Source organism: Peromyscus californicus, unplaced genomic scaffold (genome assembly GCF_007827085.1).
Source record: "Peromyscus californicus insignis strain IS unplaced genomic scaffold, ASM782708v3 Scaffold_8__1_contigs__length_139910024, whole genome shotgun sequence".
NCBI classification, from domain to species: Eukaryota; Metazoa; Chordata; class Mammalia; order Rodentia; family Cricetidae; genus Peromyscus; species Peromyscus californicus.
Window position 1 is genome coordinate 137,521,174 of NW_026294606.1, and position 25,001 is coordinate 137,546,174.

Genomic DNA, 25,001 nt, shown 5'->3' on the forward strand with positions numbered 1-25,001 from the left:
AGTGGGGTCTTCCCCATTGTTTTTCAAAGGTGACCCCCAGGTAGCTGACTGATCTTTGCTAGGGAAAGTCCCCACACTAAGATCATGGAGGGCTTTGGATCAGGATCCCATTCAGTCTAGCCTTAGCTCAAGGGGACAGCGTGATGATCAGATACGCACTTCTCCAGCTTCGTTGTATGTTCATGGACTCCTGGTGGGAGAAGAGGTTCAGTGGTCACAGTCAGAGGCACCTGGGTGTCATTGAGTTAAGATCTCCTGAGGAGCCTGCTTTCTGTCCTGTGGACCTTCATAGCACCTGGGACACATGACAGGTCCCTTTTTCTAGGAAGGAGGCCCTGGTCAGAACCTGTATTCACTTGGGTACCCTTCCCGAAATACCTACAGTCACACGCAAGTAGCCTGCATCTGATGGAGTGAGCCAGATGCTTAAGGAGGATGGAAATTGAAAATATGGTATTAAGTGGGTTGACTCAGGTTCAGAAAGGCAAATATCACATATTCTGTCTCATATGCAGATCCTAGTTTCTAAGTTTCATATATGTGCATTTATGTGGGAGTGTGTGTAGAGGATGGAAAACTAGAAAGAGACCTGTGAGGCTGGGGAGTGGGGGGTTCCAAGGGAGGGGGGTGATAATAGAGCTCACGTGGTATGAATGTGGAAGTGAGGAATACTGGAATCAGAAAGGTACAAATGCAGATGGGGACAAGGAGCCTGGGAGAGTTGAGAGTGGAGGAATCGACCAAAACTAAGCATGAAAATGCCACAAGAGAACCAGTTACTGTGCATGCTAATTAAACATAAATAAATCTCCTTCTCAGGTCTGGTCACCATCTTTTCCCTCCTGTCTACTCCTACCTGAGGCCATTATGTTCCACTTCAAACATCTTGGTGTTCTTGGGGATAAGGATCCCTGTGTAATTGTTTGGAGCTGTAAATGACTTAAATTGGTTAGGTTTCTAATTGCCATGAAATGACTTTATTACCTTCTGGTGATAAGAGGGTTGTAACCTTCCTCCCCACCCAGGGGTCACCCAGCGGTCAGGGCCCTCCTGGTGAGTCCTTAGAACAGCCTCATCTGGCAGAGGTAACTACAGTGGTACCTGTGTGGTGTCCCAACTTCCCTCTACCATTCCATTAGCTTCTTGGAGTCATGGTAAGCCCCTGCCAGTCTGTCTCCAAGTTCCGATCTCTCTTATAGAGTACTGGGGTCTGGTTCGATTTGTTTCTTCTAACTGTGTAGAAAATCATAACAGTGGGAGTCAGAGAGACAATTGGATGTGGAATAGAAAGATGTCTAATCACAGAACAGAATTTAGTCATTCACCTCACATGGCACTAGAAAGGAGAACAGATATAGTAAACATGGGAGGCTACACATATACAGTAGATACATAGCCTACCACATAATGAATTTATATGGTTACAGATTTTGTACACAATTTACATGTTTGCATTATTTATAAGCCATATATATATATATATATATATATATATATATATATATATATACACACACACACACACACACACACACATTAACTGTATCATTATAGTTCTGTATGTATAGTGGTTCCAAACTTTGGTATCAGGCAGAAATGAATTCTAAATATAGACATCTGCTGTGTGATGTTGTGCAAGTCACATTGCCTCTCTGATGTAGTGAGCCTGTGTCATTGGACAGGCACAGGGTAGGACTTCAGAATCAGGGCCATATCATCACAAAGAAGGTTCACAGTGCTGTGGGAGTGAGAAAGAAGAGCCATCATAAAAGATAAGGAAGGACTTATCTATGATTTCTATCTATAAAGATAACTTTTTCCAAGCTACAAAATCACATGCATGTAAGAGATATTAGACATTCTTTGATTGGATTATGTAAAAGATTTTCTAATTTCAGAGGAGACTTATTTAGGAAGACAGAGGGGATATCCTTTGAATGGGGACATGACACAGAAGTGGAAAGACGTACCCACAAAGTGGGGTCGGCATTCCTGGCTGAGGGATGAGCAGGGCAAAGGGCAGAGATAGGAATGTTCCCAATGCAGTCCAGGGGCCTCAGTGATGACATGTTCCCAATGCAGGGTTCTGAGGGGCATATCTGGGAGAGGAACTGGAGAGGTGGGGAGCACAAAAGGCCTTTGGGAAGCTTCTCTCTTAGTTCTTGGGGTTGGACTTATGTCTATTATGTTTTCCTTTTCATATTGGCCCTGGCGTTGTCCTGGGGGCCACACAGAACAAGGCTTTTCTTAGTCTATAACAGTGTTTCTCAACCTGTGGGTCACGACCCCTTGGTTCTGAAATGACCCTTTTACAGGGGTTATCCTGCATATCAGATGTTTACATTACAATTCATAATAGCAAAATTACAGTTTGAGGTCGCAACATAAGGAGCTGTATTAAAGGGTCACAGCGTTAGGAAGGTTGAGAACCACTGGTCAAGATGGACCTGCAGACATTGGCGCTTGGGCTGTTGTCTTCCCAGCATCCCTGGCTTTTTTGTGTGACCCCCCCCCCCCCCGGAGTCTGGTTTTAAGAACTGTCTTTTCCACACCAGCTTTGCCCTTCTTCCCTCCCTCCCTTCTTTCCTTCACCTAAGTGATTCCTGGGGCAATAGCTGTGTGAACAAGAGACTCTGTGTCAAGTGTGAGGTTGTCCTCTAGCCTCCACATGTAAACGGCAACGCATGCATACCTGTGTTCATACACATAAACATGCACAAACATACATATGATGCATATACAATGATTAAAAATAAAAAAAGATAAATTAGTGACCCTTGCATTCTCTCACTGATCTTTATGCTAAAGTTAGAGCTTGTCAGAATTCAACTCAGCCTGTCTGTCAGGATTCCTGATAAGAACTTACTCTGAGCCTCAGAGAAGCTAGCAAAGGAGGTGTGCCTTTCCCAGGGAAGAAGAAACACACTCATGATTTTGATCACTCCTTTGAGAGTTCTTTGTCATTCCAGAAATGGAGTCAAGAGCTCCTGGGATAGCACCTCGGGTCAGAGTAGCTGCTCCAAGCAGCAGAGGGGTTAAAAGGGTGTTCGGGAAAATGACCCTCCCCATACATGTTGAGTTATTGCCATGTGCCAGAGACTCTGATGTACTTGTCACAGTCTCTCACAGAGGCAATAAACTTGTTATTCAGGGGAGAAGTAGATGGAAGGACATGCCATTTGCTGTCTGAGGTTACATGGCTGATAAGGATTTGGAAGTGACTCCTTTGTCCCAGGGGTATGGGTAAGAAAATAGGAAGTGCTTGGGGGAGAAGATGTGCCTCCGACTCCTACAAGTGCTGAAGCTGAGTTTCTTGTAGAGGAGCAATTCATTTCCAAGGCTGACAAGATGGCTCAAAAGGTAAGGGCAAAACCTTATGACCTGAGTTCAACCCCTGGGGGATTTGGCTACTAAACTGGGAGTATCTGAGTTACTGATAAACAACCTAGAAACTACTAGAATACATTTCTTGCTAAGTTGCATCTGTATAGTGGACTTCTGGCCACAAAATGGACTCCTGTGTCATGGTTTTGAGCCTAAATGTCTCCAAGGGCCCATGTGCTAAAGGCTTGTTTCTAGTCTGAGGTGCTCCTGGGAAGTGACAGAACCTTTAGGAGTTGGGGAAGCTGGATTGCTGAAGGTGTGCTTTTTAAAGGGGATGCTGGTACCCTGGCCCCTTCCTGCTTTCTTTGCTTCCTGGTGGCTATGAAGTGACAGGTCTCTATCACACCCTCCACTGTGAGGTACTGTGCTACCATTGGCCCAAAGCAACATTGTCAGAGGACTTTGATCTTCAACCCCTAAACCTTTCCTCCTTATAAATAGTTTATCTCAGGCATTTTGTCACAGTGACACAATACAACAGGCTGCCCAATTATGAGCCTTTTGAGTTAACTTCCTTTTGTGTTTCTCCGTCCACCCCTGCCTTCTCCTGCCACCCAGAGTTATCGGTAGGTCAGGTTCCAATCTCAAGGGCTCAAGTTGGCACTTCTCAGTGAGAGGAGCTGTGGTCTGTAGTTCTGTCATACTGGGTACCCCAGGGCAGAGCTGGCACTGCTATCCCTAACTTACAGATGGGAAACTGAGGCCCAGATACAAATTAGAGGGTAAAACAGAGCTAAGACCTAGTCTTCGCAACTCTTGGCCCAACTCCGGGGTAGGTCAGGGCTCCTGCACATTTCAGGTGTTTTTGGATTCAGGACACATTTTTTAGAACTTAGTCTGGAGCTATACACAGAGGTCATCCTCAGCTGCCCAGCTGAGGGGAGCAATAATGACAAGCCTCTGAGACTTCCAGGCAGAAAAATAGCTGAGCAGGAGGCCTCCCTGGGAGTAGGAACTGTTGGGGTGGGGACCCAAGCCATCACCTGCCCAGTAAAGCATGAGATGCCGACACCATTCCAGTGTCTGCTTGCCTTCACACTTGTAAGGTGTACTCCCCTCCTCCCAGTGTCTCTGGGTTGCTGTGTACTACAGGTCAGCAGGGAGCTGCTGCCTCCATCCTAGAGACAAGAACCAGACTCAGGCAGGACATGTGGTCTGTCTAGAACAGTGGTTCCCAGCCTTTGTAATGCTGCAACCCTTTAATATAGTTCTTCATGTTGTGGTGACCCCCAACCATAAAATTACTTTGTTGCTACTTCATAACTGTAATTTTGCCACTGTTAGAAGTCATAATTTAAATATTTTTGGAGATAGAAGTTTGCCAAAGTGGTTGTTACCCACAGGTTGAGAACCACTCTGGAAAGAAACAGACCTGAACACAGGGCTTTTCAGCACAGAGCCAAACAAGCTAGCAGGGTCCTGTGTGCACAAAGAACTTTGCTGTCTTCCCTGCCAGTAATGCCAATGAGGATGGGACAGCCCTTCCCAGACCAGCAAATGACAAAGACACTAAACTCTGTTTTAAATTAAAAACGTTTCTTCTATTTTTCTTCCATTCTGAGATTTTTCATACCAAAGTCATTAGTGATGTGCTAGACACGAGCCAAGGTCACCGACATCTGTTTGCAGGCAGAGGTCAGCATCACCTTTCAACTGACCTGGGAAGAAGCCTATCTGTTCAGCTCCACATCTATTTCCAAGTGGCCCACAATGTTCAGTGGTCAGTACAGAGGTCATGAATGAATGCATGGATGTGCAGCCCCTCCTGGGCCTCCCCATGACGTGTGTTTCCCAGGGCTCATCTCCCCAAAGTAATGGAGAAGAGGGTCCTCAGAAATAATCTGTCTGGCTGCTGTGTTACAGATGAGGTCCAGAGGGTGTGAGTGACCAGCTGGAGGTGGCACAGCTGTTAGAGGAAGCACAGGGCGAATGGAAAGCAGCTTATTCTGGAGTTCCTCCCCAGCCCTCAGGCAGCCAGGCTTCTGCGCTGGGAGAAGGACTTTGGCTGGTGAGATGTGTGTTGTCTTTTCCTGTCATGACAGTGCCGTCTTCCGTGGCAAAGTTCTGGGTAGCTTCCTGGGCTGTGCGCCATTGATGGATTATGGAGTGATTTTCTCTGAGAGCCAAGGCTGCCTGCCATTACTGGGAGAGGAGAGTAGCTTGCTTGGGAAGAGAGCAACCAGTCCCTATGTTGAAGTGGCACAGATGCTGCCCCACTTGGGGTATGGAGGTGGCAGAGCAAGGGAAGGGACACAAGGCTGCTGGGTGAGAGAGCCAGGCAAGGGCTGCGGATCCCATGGGTGCCATGGGACAAGGGTGATCTGGGCAGGGAACCAGCCTGAAGTGAGCTGAGTCTGAGAGAGTGGATAGCACCCTGTGGGAGGCACCAACATGGGCAGAGCCTTGGGTGTCAGCACAGGACCCTGTTAGGAGAGACCAGAGGGGACCAATGAGTCTCCACCTTTACCAAGGACTGTTCCTGTTGCCTTCCAGGTGCCTCCATGACTCAGGTAGTGGGTGGTGGGTAGTGTGACTAGCTTGTCCTGCCTGCCTAGGACTTTCATCATCCGGTATGGCCCAGGCATACCGACCTGGACCTAATCCTCACAGCATGAATAGCAACCATGTGTCTGGGATGTCACCTCACTCCTCAGAGATCCACTTCTTCAGTAGCAGACCATGAATAGAGTGTTCCAGATCTTAGTCATTTCATCTTGGTCAAAACTTTAGTACTGAACTCTAAGGAGCAAGATGACTTCTATGCTACACTGTGATGTGGGATTTGAACTGAGATTTGAAACTGGGCAGTCTACTTTAGAGCTGGCTGCCCAACCCCCCATGTTCTATCCTTTACCCTGTGACTCTGTTTTGTGAACTGTGAAATTTTGTACAAGTTTCAAAACCACTCCTTCCTGTCATTCAAAGGGAGAGCCAACTAGCCAGCCACTTGCCCCTGATCCCCTCTTCCAGGCATCTCCTTGGTCTTTCTATTTCTGGAAGGATTTCCATTGTGTTTGGTACTGTAGGCACCTCGCCCAGGGCCTCCTCACATCAGGGCCTGGGTGAGATGCACCCAGATGACTGTCCCTCCAACCCCAATTGAGGACTGGGCCACTCACAGCCATGTCCATGTTTGAGGACAGGGTCAAGCTGGCTTCACCAGGCTGCTGCGATACACTGAGGCTGCCAGTCTTTTCCTGCTTCCTCCACTTGGCTCTCTGATTCTGGAACCAGATCTGTGGTCAGGGAAAGAAAATGGATGTGTGTAAATGCAGAACACTGGCATCCCCTAAAGAATAAGCACTTCATAGTTTATAAAATCATACGATGGGAGGGGAAGTTGTTTGCATGTGGAGTCTAGAGACTTGAGGGAAGAGACCAGGGTCACAGTCTTCTGGGTGGGAATGGGGTGGGGACATGCATGAGTGATAACTGAGAAGGGTTGGGTAGGGTCTGTGGTGAACAAAGCCTAAAGAGGATCTTAGGTCCTGCAAACAGCTGCCACCTGGAAACAGCTAGCATGTCAGACTCATACAGTCTCCAGTGTGAAGAATCTTGATTTTTATTTTTTTATGTGAACGCTTTTGAGTTTTCAGATGCAGTGCAGGCCAAACAAAACCCATCTGTGGGCTGTTTTCCACCAGCAGGCCACCAGTTTGCAACCCCTGTGGGCCACTTGGCGTCTATAGGTTGAACATTGGCAGATCTCTGCATTCCTGGGCGCCCTGATGGTCTCTGACATGCGGCCATTTGTACTTAGTGATTCTGGGGAGGCAGGTGTTGGATTCTAGATTTGATGGCAGACACAGGTGCTAAACACTCAGCTGGAGCACAGTTCCAAGTAGGAGGAAGAGGGGAGTCGGCTGAGGCTAGGCTGGGCTCTAGCCAGCAGGAAAGGAGGTTGGATAAAAAGTGGTACGTCAGGCTGGATTTTGATTTTGAGTGAGGACAAATGCACTGCATTTTTTTTTTTTAAAGAATGATGTAGAAGCCTCTGTGTTCAGAGAGAGTGCTGACAGTGTTACTGTTGGATATAGCAGACCCTCTCATGCCAGCCTGGGACTTATGAAACAGAATGTATCTAAAAGAGGGCACCAGGTCTACCCTGGTGGTGACAAAGGGCTATGGTATATCCAAGCATGGACAGAGGAGTGGATACTCTGGGGTAAAGAGATGACAGATGTTAGATTGGGCTGTTAGTGCGGAATCCCTGTCTCTGACCATGGATCCTTGGTCTGTCTACTTCTCTGCTTCTGCCAAGGAGACATGGAGGTGTTCTTTACTAGGCTGGCCAACAGTACCCTGGTAAGCTACACCTGCCATTCCAAGTGTTTGAGTAGTCCTCAAGCTGAGAGTGACTTGCATAGCTTTAAATCATTGAGAAAAGAAACAAAAAGAATAGTATTTTATATTATTTTATAACACCTGCAACTTGTACAAAAAACAAAATTTCAACACTTGTAAATAAAGTTTTGTTGGAATGCCACCATGCTCACCTGTTTCTGCCTTGGCTGTGGTTGCTCTCAGGCTGCTATGCCAGGGAAAATGGCCCTCTCTGACAGTGATTGTATGTCTAGCAAAACCCAAAGTGATTACTCTTAGTAAAAATGTTGGTTGACCCCAATCCTCAACTGCTATGGCTGATAGTGTGCGTAACCTTTAGAAGCATGAATACGCTGAGAGGGAGGGCATGGGGACAGAGATGGATGGAGAACACTGATGTCTATCCATTACATTGCCACCCCAAAGGAGAGATCCTTTATTAAATGAGGGTGATCTCATTGCCTGGAAAGACATATTTGGCTATGATGGCTACCCAGGAGATAGCCAGTGGCAGTTTCAGTTGGGGCAGTCCTGGAGGTCTGAGGACCAGCATGAGATTTGGTGGAAGTTGGGCACTATACCTGTACTCGAGCTTCGGGCAGGTTGATCCTGGAAGCCAGCTGGGTCCGGACATGGATGTCGGGGTAGTGGGTGAAGTGGAAGAGTTTCTCCAGTTCCTGTAGCTGCTCCGTGGTGAAGGTAGTGCGAACTCTCCGCTTGTTCTTTTTTTCTTCTGTGGAAGAAAGCATGCAAGTTGGGCCAGTGACCTGGATGTCAGCCCCTGGGGATGTTCATGTTGCTTTGTTCTCCTTCTCCAAATCCATGGCCACTGCTGAATCTTGGTCCCTGGCTTCTTGGAATTGGAGTTTAGTAACATTGTCTTCTAGAACACCCATTAGGCTAATCCTCTTCTCCCCAGTAAAGTCAAGTTAACCTTCTAGAAAATTCTCAGATTCTGTGCCTTTCTTCTGTTAAGGCACACCCCTTTGTCTATAATGGGAGATGGCAAACATGGCCTGAAGACCAAACCCAGCCCTCTGTATTTTTAAGTAAAGTTTTATTTAAACATAGCTCTATGTGTTGCATTTTGTATTGTCTCTTCCTGATTTTGCATTATAATGGTGGTGTTGAGTCATTGCATCTGAGAGCATATGGCCATATAGACTGAAATAATTACCATCTGGCCCTTCACAGAAAAAGTATGCCAGCCTTGGCTTACAAAGTACTGGCTGAGCATGGCGGCAGCAGAGCCCTGCCAATCTGTCTCCAACCCACCTGTCTAGCCTCAGTTCTATTCAGGTCTGGCTCTGCCATTTGTGGGGCACAGCACAAAATGAAAATGTGAGGCCCCTTGTTTAGAAAAGATCCAAGAGTCTTTTCCTTTATTACCTAGATTATCACTCTGTCATGGGATTTATTTATTTATTTATGTTTATGTGCATGTGTGTATGCACATGCATACTTGAACACAGAAGTCACAGGAAGACAGAGGGTGCACTGTTCTGTCATATTCCCCTGAGACAGGGTCTCCCACTGAACTTGGAGCTAGGTCAGCAGCCAGAAGGCTCCAGTGATTCTCCTGTCTCTGTCCTCAGGGGGTTACAGCTGTGTATGTAGGTACATCCTGTTTTTCTACGTGTGTCCTGGGGATTTGAACTCAGGTCCTCATACTTGTGTAGATAATGCTCTTACCCCTTGAGCCATCTCCTCAGCCCTCATGGTGACCTTTTAATTTGCTATTTAATTTTGAGGGAGACAGATTGACTGAGAACACTCAAGGGCTATGCTAGCGTTCCCATGGTCCTGGGAGTTACCCCAAGTCTTTGAGACATGTATATTCAGTGGAGAGACTTGAACCCATCCTGCAACTTGGCACCTGACTTGGAGCATCCTGGAAGTCATACTTCAGCCAACCCCTTTCCAAGGTGGAAGGAGGTAGGGGCATGGCATGGTATGGGGGACAATAGCTCATCCTAGGGCAGCAGGAGTGGGAAGAAGGCATTGATGGTGAGAGGAGGCTCCCCATCATTATGGTGATATCCTCGCATTTGCTTAATTCCTCACTGGACTCCTTCTAAAACAAATTCTAACCTGAACTTGCTAAGGAGTTCAGGAGAGTGGCCCTATGTATTCAGCTCTACTTGAGAGACTTCCCTCCAGGCACAGCCCTCTGTGTAGCTATGGTGGGCACTCACACTGGCACAGCTCTACCACATCACTGCCAACCTATGTACCCAGCCTCATTCACACTGCTCAACCACCTGGTTTGTTGCATATCCCATAGGTGTTTTGCTGCAACAAGCTTATAGGTCTATGATGGACTGATCACTTCCTTTGTCATAATTCTAATTTCTACAGACTCTTTGGGACATAAATTAAGTCTTAAAAGATTTAAATATTTTATTCTTTGACCTCTACTTGTCTTTAGGTACATAGGGTCCAAGGATAGACATCAACTGATGGGCCTCAACATAGAAAAGGCTCAAAGTAATTATTTTTGTGTACAAAATATGATAGAAATAATATCTTGTAGTGACAATTGAAAAGTTAGACATTCCTAACAATTTCATGATAGTTAATACCTACTGTCTATATTCTATGTACAAACTGTGCTTTTAGATGATAGAGCAGGGCTGGAGGGATAGCTCAGCCATTAAAGGCTAGGCTCACAACCAAAAATATAAGATGATAGAGCAAACCAGTGATAATATCTAAGCAAATGTTTGAAAAGATGAGCAATTAGAAAGCGTTTGTACATAGAGAATGAAGTGGTACTATTAGCATCTATGATTCACTATTCTCATGATGATGGACATGTACCAAAGGAACAGACACGTCTATGTGTGGTAGATAGAAAAGTAGTTGTTGAGGGTGGAGGGGTGGCTTAATGGTTAATACCGACTGCTGTTCTATTGGAGGACCAGAGTTCAGATTCCAGAACTCACATTGGACAGCTCACAAATGCCTGTAGCTCCAGCTCCAAGGGATCTGACTCACCTTCTGGCCTCCAAGGGCACCCACATGGACATTTACACACACACACACACACACACACACACACACACACACACACACACACGTTGTGGGATATTTGTACACTATGTGAAGGTGTATTGCTGTGATTGGTATAATAAATAGCTGAATGGTCAATAGCTAGGCAGGAGGTATAGGCAGGACTTTCAGGAAAAAAGAGGAGGAGTAATCTAGTCACATGCGAGAGACATGAGGAGACATGGAGGAAGCAGGATGGGCAGTATGTGACAGAATGTAGATTAATAGTTGGGTTAATTTAAAGTATGAGCTAGTTAAAAACAAGCATAAGTTAAGGCTTAAGCCTCCATGTTATTGTTTGTGTGCTGGTGCCCCCCCCCCAAAAAAAAATCTGACTACACACACACACACACACACACACACACACACACACACACACACACACCAATCATACAAAAAGAAAAGTATTCTGTGTACTTGTGGCTCCCAGGGAACTATTTCAGAATGGGAGACTCAGCCAGCATTGTACTTTAGCCCCTCATGGAGCCAAGCAACAGTGGATGCTGATGGGATGACCAGACTGTGGTTTGTTTTCTGACCAAGGCTTCTGGAGATAAAGTTGCAGTAGTCTGAAAGCACAAACTCTCAGCCCAAATTGCCTTTACTTTCAGATGAGTTTCCCTGTCCAGGGAAGACTCACACTCATGCTTGGAGGACACAAGCACTCTGGGAAGGCAGCTCATATTTGTCTGCAGCCTTCTTTCTGGATAGTGTACCCCTGGAAGGCAGGAGTGGATCTTAGACTAACCAAGCAGCCAATGCCTAGAGAGCTCCAAATGGACCAGCCTGCTTGGCTCAAGATGCCAAGGCCCTTCCCCAGGACTGACTGTGGGTTCTTGGTAATCAGTAGTCAATGCTGATTATTTTCTTTTGAAAATGACTTTATGTTATTTTTTGCCCGTAAATTTATTGTGACTTTTTCTTATAGAGAATTTTTTTTTTTTTTTTTTTTTTTTTTTTTTACAAATAGCATGTTTTGATCATATTCTTTCTCCTTCTAATGCTGATTCTTATTATATTCCCTTCTTGGGAACAAACCAGAGAGATGTAAGAGGTAGTGAGAGAACTCCAAAGCTGAGGTCACTCCCAGTGGCTTGGGCTCCCAACCAAGGCCAAGTCCATTTTGGGGACAGACAGACAGACTTGAACCCTAGAGTCAGGGAAATAATTTAGGACCTGAGGCTGGATATCATGCAGGGAGGTAAAACATGTGTTGTCCAAAAGAGCAGCTGCCAGATCTAAGTGGCTATTGAAATGAAGTAAAATAGAAAATTCAGCTCCTCAGCCACATTAGCCATAGCAGGGCAGCCACTGGTGGTGAGGGGCTGCCATGTTGGACTGTGTAGCTGTAGAACCAACACTACTGTGGAATGTTCTGTTAGACAGCCCTTTCTCGTTGGGCTGTCTGCTGGATTCTTGGAAGAATCACGTTCTGGGCCAAACTTTGTGTTTTTCTCCATTACAATATCATTTAATTGTCACTAATCTCCAGGAAAGGAAGTATGAGATAGGCGTGGTGCCAACTTTGATGGCCTCAGCAGAATCTGAAGTATAAACTTTGCTATACTTGCCTCTCTGCCTGTGCCTGGGAAGGAGGGAGATGTCATCAGTGGGGATTGTGTTGAAATTCTCTGGGGGTTCCTGGGAGTCAACTACAGGGCAGGGAGGGAGAGGGAAGTGCAGCGTCCAAGGGGACAGTTCAGGAAGGATGGAGATCAATGCTTTAACTTTCCCATCATGTGCTATTAGAGGTTGCTAGAGGCCAGGAAGGTAAGGTGATAGATCATAATGGTTACAAGAGCCAGAAGCAGGTGCCAGAGGAAGAACAGATTGTGGATGGAGGAGAAGCTGGAACATGATGCAGCCTATATACCTTTGGGACCTCAGGGATTTCTTCACAAGGTATTGAAAATCTGAGCCCACTGGGGAAGCTGTTCCAGGCCCAGGATGGGGTCCTTCATAGAAGAAAAGGCCAGAGTGTTTTGTATTCCTGCTCAGAGAGGATTAGGGATCATCAGGCCCATATTTTCAACCAGGAAGGGTCACTAGGTAGAGAGTGAAACATTCCTTAGTTTCCTGGTCCAGGCCAGGTTCTTGTCAAAGAAGTCAGCAAGCTCAGCCCAGCAATTCCATCTTTTGAGATGGACAAGAGCACCTGGGGCAGGAGAGGCGGATGAAGGCAGCCTGGACTGCTACCTCTTTCAAGTGACTCTTCTGGCCATTGTTAATTCTGGGAGCTGTGAATAACACATCAGTGAGTCTTCAAAGAGAACGAGTCAGCAGAACTTAATTAAAACTGAGCCGTTTAGCACATCGATCATAAGAAATACACAATTTATGCAGGTGATTAGGTCACCTAATTATAAACCGATGTTTCTCTGCACTCAACTCCCTCCCCTGATTGCTCCTATTCTGTGGTCTGCTAATTGTCCCTGGCTGTGCAGCTAAAAGCCCAGGGGGACATTTCCACTGGGGGAAGCCTCTGGGAATAGGTCTGTCTTTGTCACTGAGGGAAACAGGTTTATCAAGGAGATCTTGGTAACATTTGTAGCCTGCTGTGGGCTAGAAATCCCTGGTACATGAAGGAGGGATACAGCCAGGAGATTCTCTAGTGCTGTTCTGCACTGGCCTCTTCTCTCCAATCAGTCAAGGACTTTCTATAGCTCTGTTTGTACCCAGAGGATTGATTAGCTCTTCAGTCTGGAAACAGGCTCTTACCATCATATTTTTCTACCAATAGCTCCTCTCCCCCTCCTCAGTCCCAGGATTACAGCCATTCCTGACCACCTTGGGATTCCCCCAAGTTGTCCACAACCTTCCACCCTCCAAGTGCTTTTCTTAGTGCTCCCCATGTCTGTAATACTTTGTCCTCCTTTGCCTAGCAAGCTCCTACCCATGCCTCAAAGCACAAGTCCAGCAAATGTTTCCTTCCCTTCCAGGTCTGCTGTGAATCTCCCAGAAACACACAACAGAATTGAAAAGAAGTGAGTGCTAAGTTTCACTTTGCAGCAAGCAGCTGTCATATTCAAAATTCTGTCTCAGTGTCTGTCACCTATCAAAGTAACGACAGCACAGCTGGACGGCTAGATGGAGGCACTCTAGTTACATTTTCTTGTAGGTTTTAATCTATATTTCTATTTTTTGCAATAACACAATTTTTTGGTTAAGTGGACAATCGAAAGAAAAGAGCAGAGTGGAAAGGGACGAGAAGAAAGATTACAGCAAAAGACAAGGGGAAGAAGCCCTGGAGAAGCCCCAGGGCTGGGTGTGCTGACAACTGTAGTGAGACCTTCTGGGCAGTGTGTAGCTGCTCATCTTCCCTTTCATGACACTTTATATGTAGGAATTCAGCAGATGTGTTCACACACAGATACGCACCACACACATACCACATACACATATATACAATGTAACATACCTACATATACACCATACACACATATATATTACACATACCTTGCACACATATATACACTCTACATATGTACCATATATATACCACACACACACTTTAAACATACACATGTATACACATACCTCTTACACACACACACCAGACAAACACATATCATATACATCACACACATATATCACATACACCATACCACTACACCTCACCATACATACATATGCAAACATACCACACATACAACATACATATACCGACACACACACCACACCACACATACAACAGTATATGCATATGCATACCTGAATCTAGATACACACATGCTCCCCATGGTTTTCATCTCCATCTTTCTTCTCTGTTAAGGCAGTTGTCCCCTACTGAAGTGTGTGGGACTCACTGGGTGCCCTACCCAAGGCAGCTGTGTTCTTCTACCTCAGTGGAAGCTACGTTCTCCAAATATGGCTTTTAAAAATGCTGATGTCCATCCTTAAAGGCCAGAGGCTCTTGTCTCCCATGTGGTGATATTTAGATGGGAGTCACACTGGATTCTGCTGTTCCTTGCAGCAAACACACTTACTTCTATTGCTGTGACTGCTGTGTAGGCTGCTGTCTTCTTCTCCCTGCTGCACCGTCTCACGGTCATCTCCTCTCTGCAGCCCTCCTTGTGCAGAGCTCACCGTTCCCTGCTGTGAGGTCTGATGTCCTTCGTCAAGCTCTCATTTCTGCTCTATCACAGTGACTAACTGTCATGACATTCTTAGGTTTAGTGAGATGAAACCCAAGACACCAGTTTCAGGGACAGAGTGACAGGTAAGTTTTATGTGTTGTCATAGCTCAATAGCAATGACCCTTTTCCTTGCTGAGAAGGCACGTGTGTGTGAATGTACACTTCAGATGCCACCCCCACACACGGTGGGCCTTCCCCAACCTGTGCTTGTGACAGGGAACAACCCAAGCTGTGTAGCCAGAGTACGTGACACAGAAAGTGCCTTAGAACTTGTTTTTATTCCAAGAGGGAATCCATATTTTGTTATCCTTCCTGCCAATATCAGAGGAAAAATCTAATGGTCCTTTCTACTAAAATCCAGCCTGATTGCTCAGTGAGCAGGTTAGACAGATCTGGAGTCACATGGCTCTGCAAACAGAGGGATGAGCTGTTCTTGACCAATAAATGACTAACAACTTTCCCTTTTCCAGGAATATTTGGATAAAATCACTATAGGAATATACTCTTTCAAAGAAATTTGAAACTTCTATACTGGAGACTGTAAGTGACCTGTGAAGACTCACAAGAGCTTTAAGACAAGAAATCATTACCCTAGCGTGGAGCAGTGTGATGAAGGACAATCCATAAGGAAAGGACTCCACTCTATGTCTAAACACGTGCACTTCCTCCAGCCACAGCCTCTGGCCTCACCTGATTGGTTTGAGGTGGCTATTATATCGAGGCTGGGGCTTTTAGAATTGGGATTTGAGAGGGCTTTGGGTCAGTCACTGTAGGAGGATGCCATTCTGGAAGCTGTTGGAAGTCGTTTGGAGGGTGCTAGTTTGCAGTGAGAAAGAGCCAAAAGGCATAGAAGTACCTAGAGAGCCTAGGTAGTGTTAGGGTTGGGCTCCCATCATGAACTCTTTGGGTCATGAAGGCTTTGGGTCTTGGCCTTTCCATGGCCAGTGTGGAAGAATGTTTAGATTTCTTCAAGGCTGCACATACCTCTCTCTCCATTTTAGTTCTCTGGAGACATTTTTTTTTTCAATTATAATCAAAGAGTTCTCATTGATATTGGCCATGTACATTTTCCAGCATTAAACTCCAAAATGATTGCTCATTCCTGTTGGAATACAAAGTAACAATATCCTACCCCTGCTGGCTTAGCAGACCTATTGTGGGCTGGCCTACTTCCAGCTCTCAGGCCTCATCCGGCCTCCTGGGATGCTTTCTCCCCTTCTTAGTTTAGAGATTTCAACCATTGCCTCCCCTGGGAGCCTTCTTCAGGAGGGAGGTGGCTTCTGCTACTGTTTGCATCCAGACTCACAGGCTCATTTGCTCGGATCCTCAGCCCATGGTCGTGTGAAGTTCTGAAACTCTAGGAAGCAGTGACCAGTAGGTATTCAGCTCACTGGAGCTGTGCTCTTGAATGGTAGGGGGAGACCTCAGCTCTTCCTCTCTCTCACTTTTGCTTCCTGGTTACGAGGGCCAATACATTGTAGCCTGAAGCCCAGGAAACTGAACCAAAATTAAAACCTTTCCTTTTTAAAGTTAGTCTGTGGCTCTGGTAGTGGGGATATAGAGGTGGGAACCATGGGATCCAATGGAGGGAGACAAAACCATGTGCCCCTTGGAGGAAGTACTAGCATCCAACACTGTATCTACTTTGGTTTGAATATGCCAGCTCCATGTTACTTTGAGAAGTTGTTGTAACTTTGGGGGATGGGGCCTAGCCAGAGGAAGTAGGTCACTGGATTTGTTGCCTTTGAAGAGTATACAGAGTTCTAAGTCCCTCCTCTTCCTCTACTTCCTGCCATGAAGGGAACAACCTCTTCATTCCACACTCCCATTATGGTGTTATGCCCAAGTGCATGGGGCCAGGTGACCATGGATGAAATCCTTTGAGACTGTGAGCCCAAACAAGCTTCCAATAAGCTGTTCATGTCAGGCATTCTGTCACAGATGTGCAAAAGTCACAAACATAGAGTCTTCCTGCCTTCTGTCTGCTTTGATGGGAGTCCCTGGGTTCACTTGTCAATCAGCCAAAGCCAACAGTCATAAAGTGATGAAAGACACGGTGGTCCTTGGTCACAGGGTCCATCTCCAGATGTCCAGGGAAGAACAGCTGTCTCTGATTCCAGGAGATGCAGGGGAGAAGGAGAAGGCTAACATGAAAGGGACAGAGAAGGGAGGAGAGAAGAAAGGGAGGGAAGAGAAAAGAAAGAAGAAGGAGAGTAAAATAAAGGGGCCAGAAGTGAGAGACCTGTGAGAGGTGGGATACTGCCCCAAAAGATATGTCCAAGTTCAAACTTTTCCTAACAGTGGATGAGATTTTATTTGAAAATAGTCCCTGTAGATATAATTAAAGTTCTTAAGATGTGATTACCCTGGAGTTAGGGTGGGCATGAATCCAGTGACTAGTGTCCTTCAGAAGAGAAGGACATATGCACACACACACACACACACACACACACACACACACACACACACACACAAAACACACACACAAACCTGCAATGCAACACACACATCACACACACAACACACATACACAATACACACAAACATGCACATGCAACACACACATCTCACACACAACACACACACACACACACAAAATGCACATACACACAAACATGCACATGCAACACACACATCACACACACAAAACACACAAAACACACACACACACACACACACAGAAGGGATGGAGGACTCCCGTGATTATGGAGGCAGGGCACTGTCAGACAGGAGAGAGGTTAGGAAGCTAACCTGAGGGAGGGGAAGAGAACATGGGAGGAGGTATGGTTTTCAAAGGCTGAAGTGGGGCATCTGAAGGGAGGGAAGGTTGAGAAGCACACACCTTATGGGTAGGAAGAAGGGGTCTGAGAGAGTGATGGGAAATGGATGCAGAGACAAGCAGGCAGGTATGTGTAGGATCTTGAGATTGGCATTGAGACCTGAGATTGGCCTGGGAGCGTGAATGACAGGCCTGGTTCTGGCTCTTCATGAACTTTAAATTTGAACAACCACTTTACCTCTCTGGGCCCCAGCCTCCTCAAAGAATGCCCTGGACCACGAGATTCATTTGGAGCTTCCTAGAGTACAGATTTGTGGCCTTGCCTTGAGCTAGAGTCACCTACTTGGATATGGGACCTGAAATGCCACAGCTAATCCAAGCTCCTTCCATGGTGGTGGTGGTGGTGGTGGGCTTGGTTACTTTTGTGGTGCCGTGACTATAAAGCCTGACAAGAAAATTTAGGAAAGGAAAAATCCATCTGGTTCATAGTTTCAGAGGTCTGTAGTACACTGTGGCAGGGGAGGCATGGTGGAGCAGCCCAGGGTATGTGACATCAGGGACTGATCACTTCATTATAGGCTAGGTGCAGAGAGAGAGGAACTTGGGGCCAAGGTACACCCTTCAGAGACCCACTCTAGTGGCATACTTCTTCCAGTCAGGCCTCATCTTCTAAGGGCCCAGTGTTTCTCAAAATAGTGTCACCAGCTGGGGAACAGGAATTCAAAACATGACCCTGTGGGGGAGGTTTCAGATTCAAACCATCACTGGAGGTTGTGTCTACCAGCCACTCCATCGAGTCTTGTACATGTAAAATAGCACAGTGAAGAACCTGAAGCTTTGCTGCTAATCTTGGGTGCTTCCATTCTTGGGGGGTTCTGTCCAATAGGAGGGACAGAATGCAAGGAACTTAAGGCCAGTCAACGCATCCTGCGTTTCACTTGGGGCTCCTCGAATGGTAGGGAGGGGATAGGGTGGTTGACGGGGGCTACCTCCTATCTGTCTTGCTCGCTTCCCGCCTGGCATTGTGACTGGACATTCTGCATGGAGGAAGTCTCTGCTAGGGAAAAATGGCTGCCATGGACTTCTCTAGGGTTTTCCAACAACTGATTTATTGTTGAATCAGTCAAGGCATACCAGAGCTGGGAAGAAGCTTATGGAGATCTAGCTCTGCTCTTTCATGTTAACGTGAAACTGAGGCCCAGATGGGGTAGTGATTTGCTTAAAGTCCTCCTGTGCACTGGCACCATGTCTGGGCTTAACAGTCAGTGTTCTTGAGTCCCGGCCCTGTGCACCCAGCACGGCCCACGGACAGGCCACCTTTGTACTCGCTGCCACATTGCCGACTTGTTTGTACTGTGTCTGCTTCAGCTTTCTTCATCTGTGCTTTTTATTTTGCTCAAAGGTACACATTTGAAGAGAGATCCGTCTGTCCTGACTACTACTGGTTAACCAGCACCTTTGACACCACAGGCAGCTAGGGTGGTAGTAACTCCAGAACTACTGACATTGCGGCTTTTCACCTGAGAGACCCCACAGTCATAAACTGCCAGATGGACCTGCTCCAAGGGTTGGGAAAACTGAGTTCTAGCCTGAGGGCTATATGGATTTAAATCGTGACCAGAAATAACTTCCCATTCACGGCCTTAGGTCTCCCGGGCTCAGTGTTAACTGCTTGTGCAGTTTTTATGGGGAGTTCCTCTCCTTTTTTGTGTTGCCTTCTCCAAAGTGGGGCTCACACATGCGACCATTAGCTAGAACAAGGGAGAAAGTGCTATGAGGCCTCGGGGCGCCCTTCAATGCTGTGGCTGTTATTTTGGCCAGCACTTTCTGGTGTCTGCACTGGGCTTAGCGGGAACATACACATAGAACATGCTAGAATCTTCAATGGCAGCCTAAAAAGAGCAGTCTCTTTAGCTATCAGTATCAGTAGCACTCCCTCCCCCTACTGTGATGGGGAAGGTGGTATTCATCTATACAGCAGCAGTGGGAATGATACAGGTTAAAGCCCCCAGTGAACTGGCTTCTGTGAATCCTCAATTGACTGGAAGATACCAGTGAACTTCTGAAAGCTGAGCCCAAGGCCCTTTTCCCTTAGGGAACCAGCCAGCCTGCTGCTGCTGGCAGCATCCCTCCTGGATTGTCCTTTTGCCTGCAGCCGAGCACAGCCCCTTAATGAACCTCTGTGGGAGACTGGCTGGAGGCAGGGTTCTTTGTGGGGAGGCAATGCCATCAAGAACTTTCCTGAGTTTCCTGCCTAGCATTTTCTTAGATGAACGGGGTGAAAATGGGAAAGACCAGATCTGTTGTGAGAGACTCCAGGCTTACAGACTCATGACCAAATGGCCTTTGAGACCTTCATAAGCACCTACTTTCATCCCCCGAACTGTGTCACAGAGTGAAGCTGAGACCAGAGATGTTAGGGACTTCCCTAAAGTCACACAGCAGACGAAGGCAGGATGGAGACACCCTTCCCCTGACCCTGGCTGTCCCAGCTCCCACAGCAAGGGGTAGCCACTGCCCTGAGTGGATGCTGGCTTGAAGGAGAGCCGGAAAACTCTCTGTTCACTTATGTAGGTGCATGCACTGGTGTGGCGACAGACGTGGGTATGGGAAATCTATGAGGACAAACCCTAGTAAAGTTCAGCTACTAGAAATCATGCAAGCTGAGCTCAGCTCGTGGGGAGAATGTGCTGGAAGCAAGGGTTTGGGTGCGCCCAACCCTGAGTTCAGCCTGTGACTTCTAGTGTTGTAACTTGGTGACATTGTCCACCTCTTTCCCTATCAGTTCAGTTACCATAATTTCTGCCCAAATGAAAGAGCAGTGACTGCCATAACATTAATGCGGAGTGAATGTGACTGACAATTCCTAGCCATAGCCTAATTACAAGAATAAGCTCTGTGCCCCTGCATTTTACAATGGACCGAGCCAATGGGCTTCTGCACTCTGAATACCAACGTTCTGATTTAGACTGCAAGGCTTAAAAAGCATTGGGCCTAGAACCTACTATCCATTTGGATGTCACAGCCCCCTGTTTGATTGACAAGGACCATTCAGAGCTCACAGAACAAAAGAAAATGACCAGAAATCACTTACCTTGGGGCTGATCCTGTGGGAGCCTCTCTAGCTTGGAACCTGGGATTGCTGTGTGCCTAGCGTCCTCTCCACCTATGCTTTGTGGTCTTGGCATATTTCTTCTCTCTGTGGGCCTCTTCAGGATAGCGTCAATGGAGAAGGACAGGCCCAGCTTCTCTGGGGTCTCACTGTACCCTGAACTCTCCTTCTCCATGTCTCTGTGGATCGTAGGGCCTGCCGTGGCCTGCCCTGAAGCCTGCTGGGAGGAACACCCTGTGTGTGCCCAGGGTGATGCCAGCAGAGGGTGGTGTACTTTCTTCCTGGAGTTTCTGGGGACCCAGAGGGCACACAGAGGTGGTGATCAGGGATCCTGATGCGGGGTGATTCAAGCACAATCCCTTGGACACAGGGACTTCCATGGACCTCGTACACCTCCAAGATCAGGAGGTGGCTTCCAGCGGAAGAGCTGGCAGGTGCTTGTCCTGTGTCCACAGGTTTATAGTTGTCACCAGACAGAGGCTCAGTTTTCCAGAGAGGGTCTTCTTGGAGGTGATGGCTTTCCTAGTCACCAGCGTAGGCAAGGCTCCTGGAGATCAAGGGTAACAAAGAGAAAGCAAGCAGAACTGCTTTGGAGCAGTGTCCGCCTTTGTCTTCTCTCTAACTTGTGCCTTGTTCTGCTGGCCCCAGGCAGTCCCTGAGAGGCTGGGGAGCCACCCTTGGTGGCCAAGTGAGCCCTGAGCCCCCCTGTGGCTTGACGGGTCTTCTCAGATGCCCTCTGGACTTGCTCAGTTCAGCTTCCAGTCTCCAGAATGAGACTTCCTGGGCACCTCTGTCTCTGTAGATCTTCAGGAAGGGTGACGCTGGGTCACTGCCAGGCCCGTGTTTTCTTTCACAGATCTCAGGCCTATGGTCTGACTCTTCCCCTGTGTCTCTTGGCTGCTGTTGGCCTTATTCCACTCTCTCTCTGATCTCCAGTCACATACTAGACTCTCTAGCCACCTACCTCTCCTTCTTTTGGGGTCCTTTCTACTTCTTTCCTGCTTGGTCACCCTTCACCTATCTCTGAGACAGCTCCAAAGACTTTTTCTGACCAATAAACCCCAGGCTTGGAGCTGACACTCACTGCTCTATCTTGCCAAGAATTCAGCTCAAAGGACTCTGTGTAACCAAGGAGGAGGGCGGGCTGATAAGGAAAACAAGTCCCCACCCACCCCAGGAGATGGGATGGGATTCAGGTGTTGGAGCAGAGAGCTGAGGGAGGCAGCCAGGATTGGAGGATAGATACAGGATGCCGTGCAGAGGCGTGGTACCGGAGAAATGGCCAGGTGGAACAGAAGAGCAAAAAGTGGGGGAGGCCAGTAAAATGTGTGCAAACAGTTAGAGTTAGTAGAGTTTATGGGGTTTTCAGAGGCTTAGAGGCTGAGCCAGGATGTGGTGGGCGAGGGTCCGCTATGAGCAGTCCCTTACAGATGTGTGTTCCTTGCCTTGTAAATGTTAGAGCATGGTAGGCATTTAAAACCAGTGTGGGGCATGTGGAGAAACTGAGGCTCAGAACAAAGGGGTACAGGGGATGGCAGGAAGGACTTAAGGACTTCCCTGGAAGCCCCAGGCTGCTGCAACACAAAGAGTGACTGGTACCCTAGCTGACTGTGAATGTGAATTTCAGAGTTAGAATGGAGACATCTTTATAGAGGGAGGGGGGTGGGCAGTGCTGGTCCCCATTCCCTGAAGAGGAGTTAGAAGAGGGAGGACTTCTCTGAGATCCTGTGTGCCAGAACCTCTGGTTTATCTGGGAGAGATGAGGTTCTGCAGTGGTAGGGGTAGGTCGCCCTTGGAAGCCTGATGAAGCAGGGATTTCCCGACAGTGACGGCGGAGCCACCATCTTCGACTGTGGGCTCCAAGGGAGGGGCGAGCGCAGAGAGGAGAGTGTTAGTGAGTCAGAGCATAAGTGGTTTATGGGATGTCTGCTCCTGCTCTGTGGCCAGCTGAGTCATGGGACTGCTCCTCCTAATGGATCGTGGTGCTTTCCTCAGAGCCGCTAGAAAATTCACGCAGACAGCAAACAAGCTAGTGCTCTTTTACGTGTTCATTTTCCGGAGCTTGAAAAGGTGGTTGGCATTTCCTTCTCTCTCCTCATCTTGACTTTAGATTGATATTTCACACGGGTCAAGTAAAGGATATGTAAGAGCCGTGTGTTAATTGACTGTAATCAGACAAATGGACAATTTGCTTACATGAAAGTTAAATTTACGCATCTTGATTTAAATAAGCCACAGAAGCACAGTGCAATGTATACTTCCGTTGTTTTATTCTGAGCTATATAGGTGAGTGTTGGGAACACCCACAGGCTGCATCTCCAGGTTATTGCCTATTACAGAGCTCAGTGAGTAATTGCCACCAGTAAAACCCGGAAGCTGCCTCCAAATTCAACACTTTTGGTTTCAAGGAAATGATACCATTTCTTTGAGAGTATGCTTTTAGAGAGCTACTTAACTGTCACATAAAAAATAAATAAATAAAAATAAATACATAATTCAGGAGAGGTGGAGAAGGCTCAGCATTAAGCGCCCTTGCTGCCTTTGCAGAGGATCTGAGTTTCTTCCTAGCACCCACATGGTGGCTAACCATGTCTGTAACTCCAACCCCACCCCAGGGTCAGATGCCCTCTTCTAGTCTCTATCAGTACTGCACCCACTGGTGACCATGCCAGCACTCACACACTCTGTAAAAAAACAAGTCTTAAGGAAGTTCACAATTATAATACACAATTATAAAATAGACACCCTACAATACACAAATGAAACAGTATTTGTGGTGGGGTAGTTCATGATGGGTCTGAAGATGCATTTTCTTTCCTTCTATTTCATAATTAAAACATGCCTTTGAAGCCACTGGTCAGTACATGTGTATGCAGAACAATCCATGGATTTGTACTAATAAGAAATTTTGTAGTGTTCATTTTAAACTGGATCTAACAAATTAGTCACTTAAATACTTCAGCAAAGGAAGTCTGTCTTCTAATTTTTTCACTTTGTCTAAAGTTACACCTTTTTTGTTTTTGGTATTTAAAACTTGAAAAACGTGGAAACAAACCAAATATGTCAAGCAGTGTGTATGTTTAGAAATTTGATGGTGTTTGCGTTTTAAAAAGAAACAGCTTCCTTACAATTGCCTCAAGTTCTGATGGGAATGCTTACAGGAGCTGCGAACAAAGACTGAGAGGAGCAAGTTCAGAATACTGATTTACTTTGGAAGTGGACAGTGTTCTTTGAAGACTAATAAAGGCAGACAAGCTCCATTCAAGTGAAGTAGACTGTTTCAAATACTTGAGACTTCAAATAAAACTTTTTGAAAAAAAATTTGTTTTTTAAAAAAGAGCTAAGAGGACTTGGGAGGTGAGTCAGTGGTGAAAGCCCTTGCTGCCCAAGTGTAAGGATCAGTGTCCAGATCCCAGAACTCATGGAAATGCTGCGTGGGGAGGGGGCAGCTGTCCACTTGCTATACCAGCCTCAGAGCAAACTGCCTAGTGAGACCAAACATGCCAGTGAGCTTCGGGTTTGATTATGAGATTTCCCCCTCAATTAACAAGGTGGACGAGCCACCGAGGATAATCCATCAGCCTTGGGCTTCCACATACACATCTATGTACACCCCCACACAGTGTGCCTCCACACATGCAGAAGATGTGCACACATGCACACACACACCCAAAAACCCAAACAAATGGGGAAGAGTCTATTTCCACTGGTAGAGGTGCAGTACCTGTTATCCAGTGATCCAGAACAACAAAAAAATGCCCAGAAAGAAAACACAGGCTTATTTTAACAGTCTCTAAATTTACTCTCAGTCAATAGTCCAATAGTTTTTCCTTCTCAATACAACACAACACAATACAGTACAGTACAGTATGATACAATACAATACAAGGACAGAGTCTCACAGAAGCTGTTCCTTCTGTTCGTTCATATACTTATCAAACGTTTTTGAAATACCCATGGTGATGTGCCAGACAGGAAAGTGAGCAAGCAGAGAAAGAGATAATCACAGAAAAAAAAAAAAAAAAAAAAAAAAAAAGACAAGGTCCCTGCTCTCAGGGAGTTGGCTTTGAGGATAGAGGGACAGCAAACAGGTAATAAATAGATGCCCAACATAATCTCCATGATGTTGAAAGATACATGGAGGCACAGTAGGCCTATAAAGAGTTTATTTGAGCCAATAGTTACTCATGAATTGGGCGGCTCCAAACTAGAAGTG

The 25,001-nt window shown here is 46.5% G+C and overlaps 1 protein-coding gene across 1 annotated transcript; it reads right to left on the bottom strand.

Annotated features, from left to right (window-relative positions):
• Positions 1-4,928: 4,928 nt before the first annotated feature.
• On the bottom strand, positions 4,929-24,743 carry Isx (intestine specific homeobox). The gene is made up of 5 exons (XM_052729551.1): positions 24,688-24,743; positions 20,768-21,075; positions 8,289-8,440; positions 6,504-6,620; positions 4,929-5,807 (listed from the first exon to the last, which is right to left on the bottom strand). The coding sequence occupies exons 1-5, from the start codon at positions 24,741-24,743 to the stop codon at positions 5,571-5,573; spliced, it is 870 nt and encodes a 289-aa protein (XP_052585511.1). The 3' UTR covers positions 4,929-5,570.
• Positions 24,744-25,001: the final 258 nt, after the last annotated feature.

What these genes read in the sequence shown, in the direction of transcription:
- Isx (XM_052729551.1), bottom strand. Translation starts at nt 24,743, where the DNA reads ATGGGTATTTCAAAAACGTTTGATAAGTATATGAACGAACAGAAGGAA. An exon ending in GAACAGAAGGAACAGCTTCT is followed by an intron (nt 21,076 to 24,687) that starts GTGAGACTCTGT and finishes CTGGGTCCCCAG; the next exon opens with AAACTCCAGGAAGAAAGTAC. An exon ending in TGCCCGAAGCTCGAGTACAG is followed by an intron (nt 6,621 to 8,288) that starts GTATAGTGCCCA and finishes CCCTGACCACAG; the next exon opens with ATCTGGTTCCAGAATCAGAG.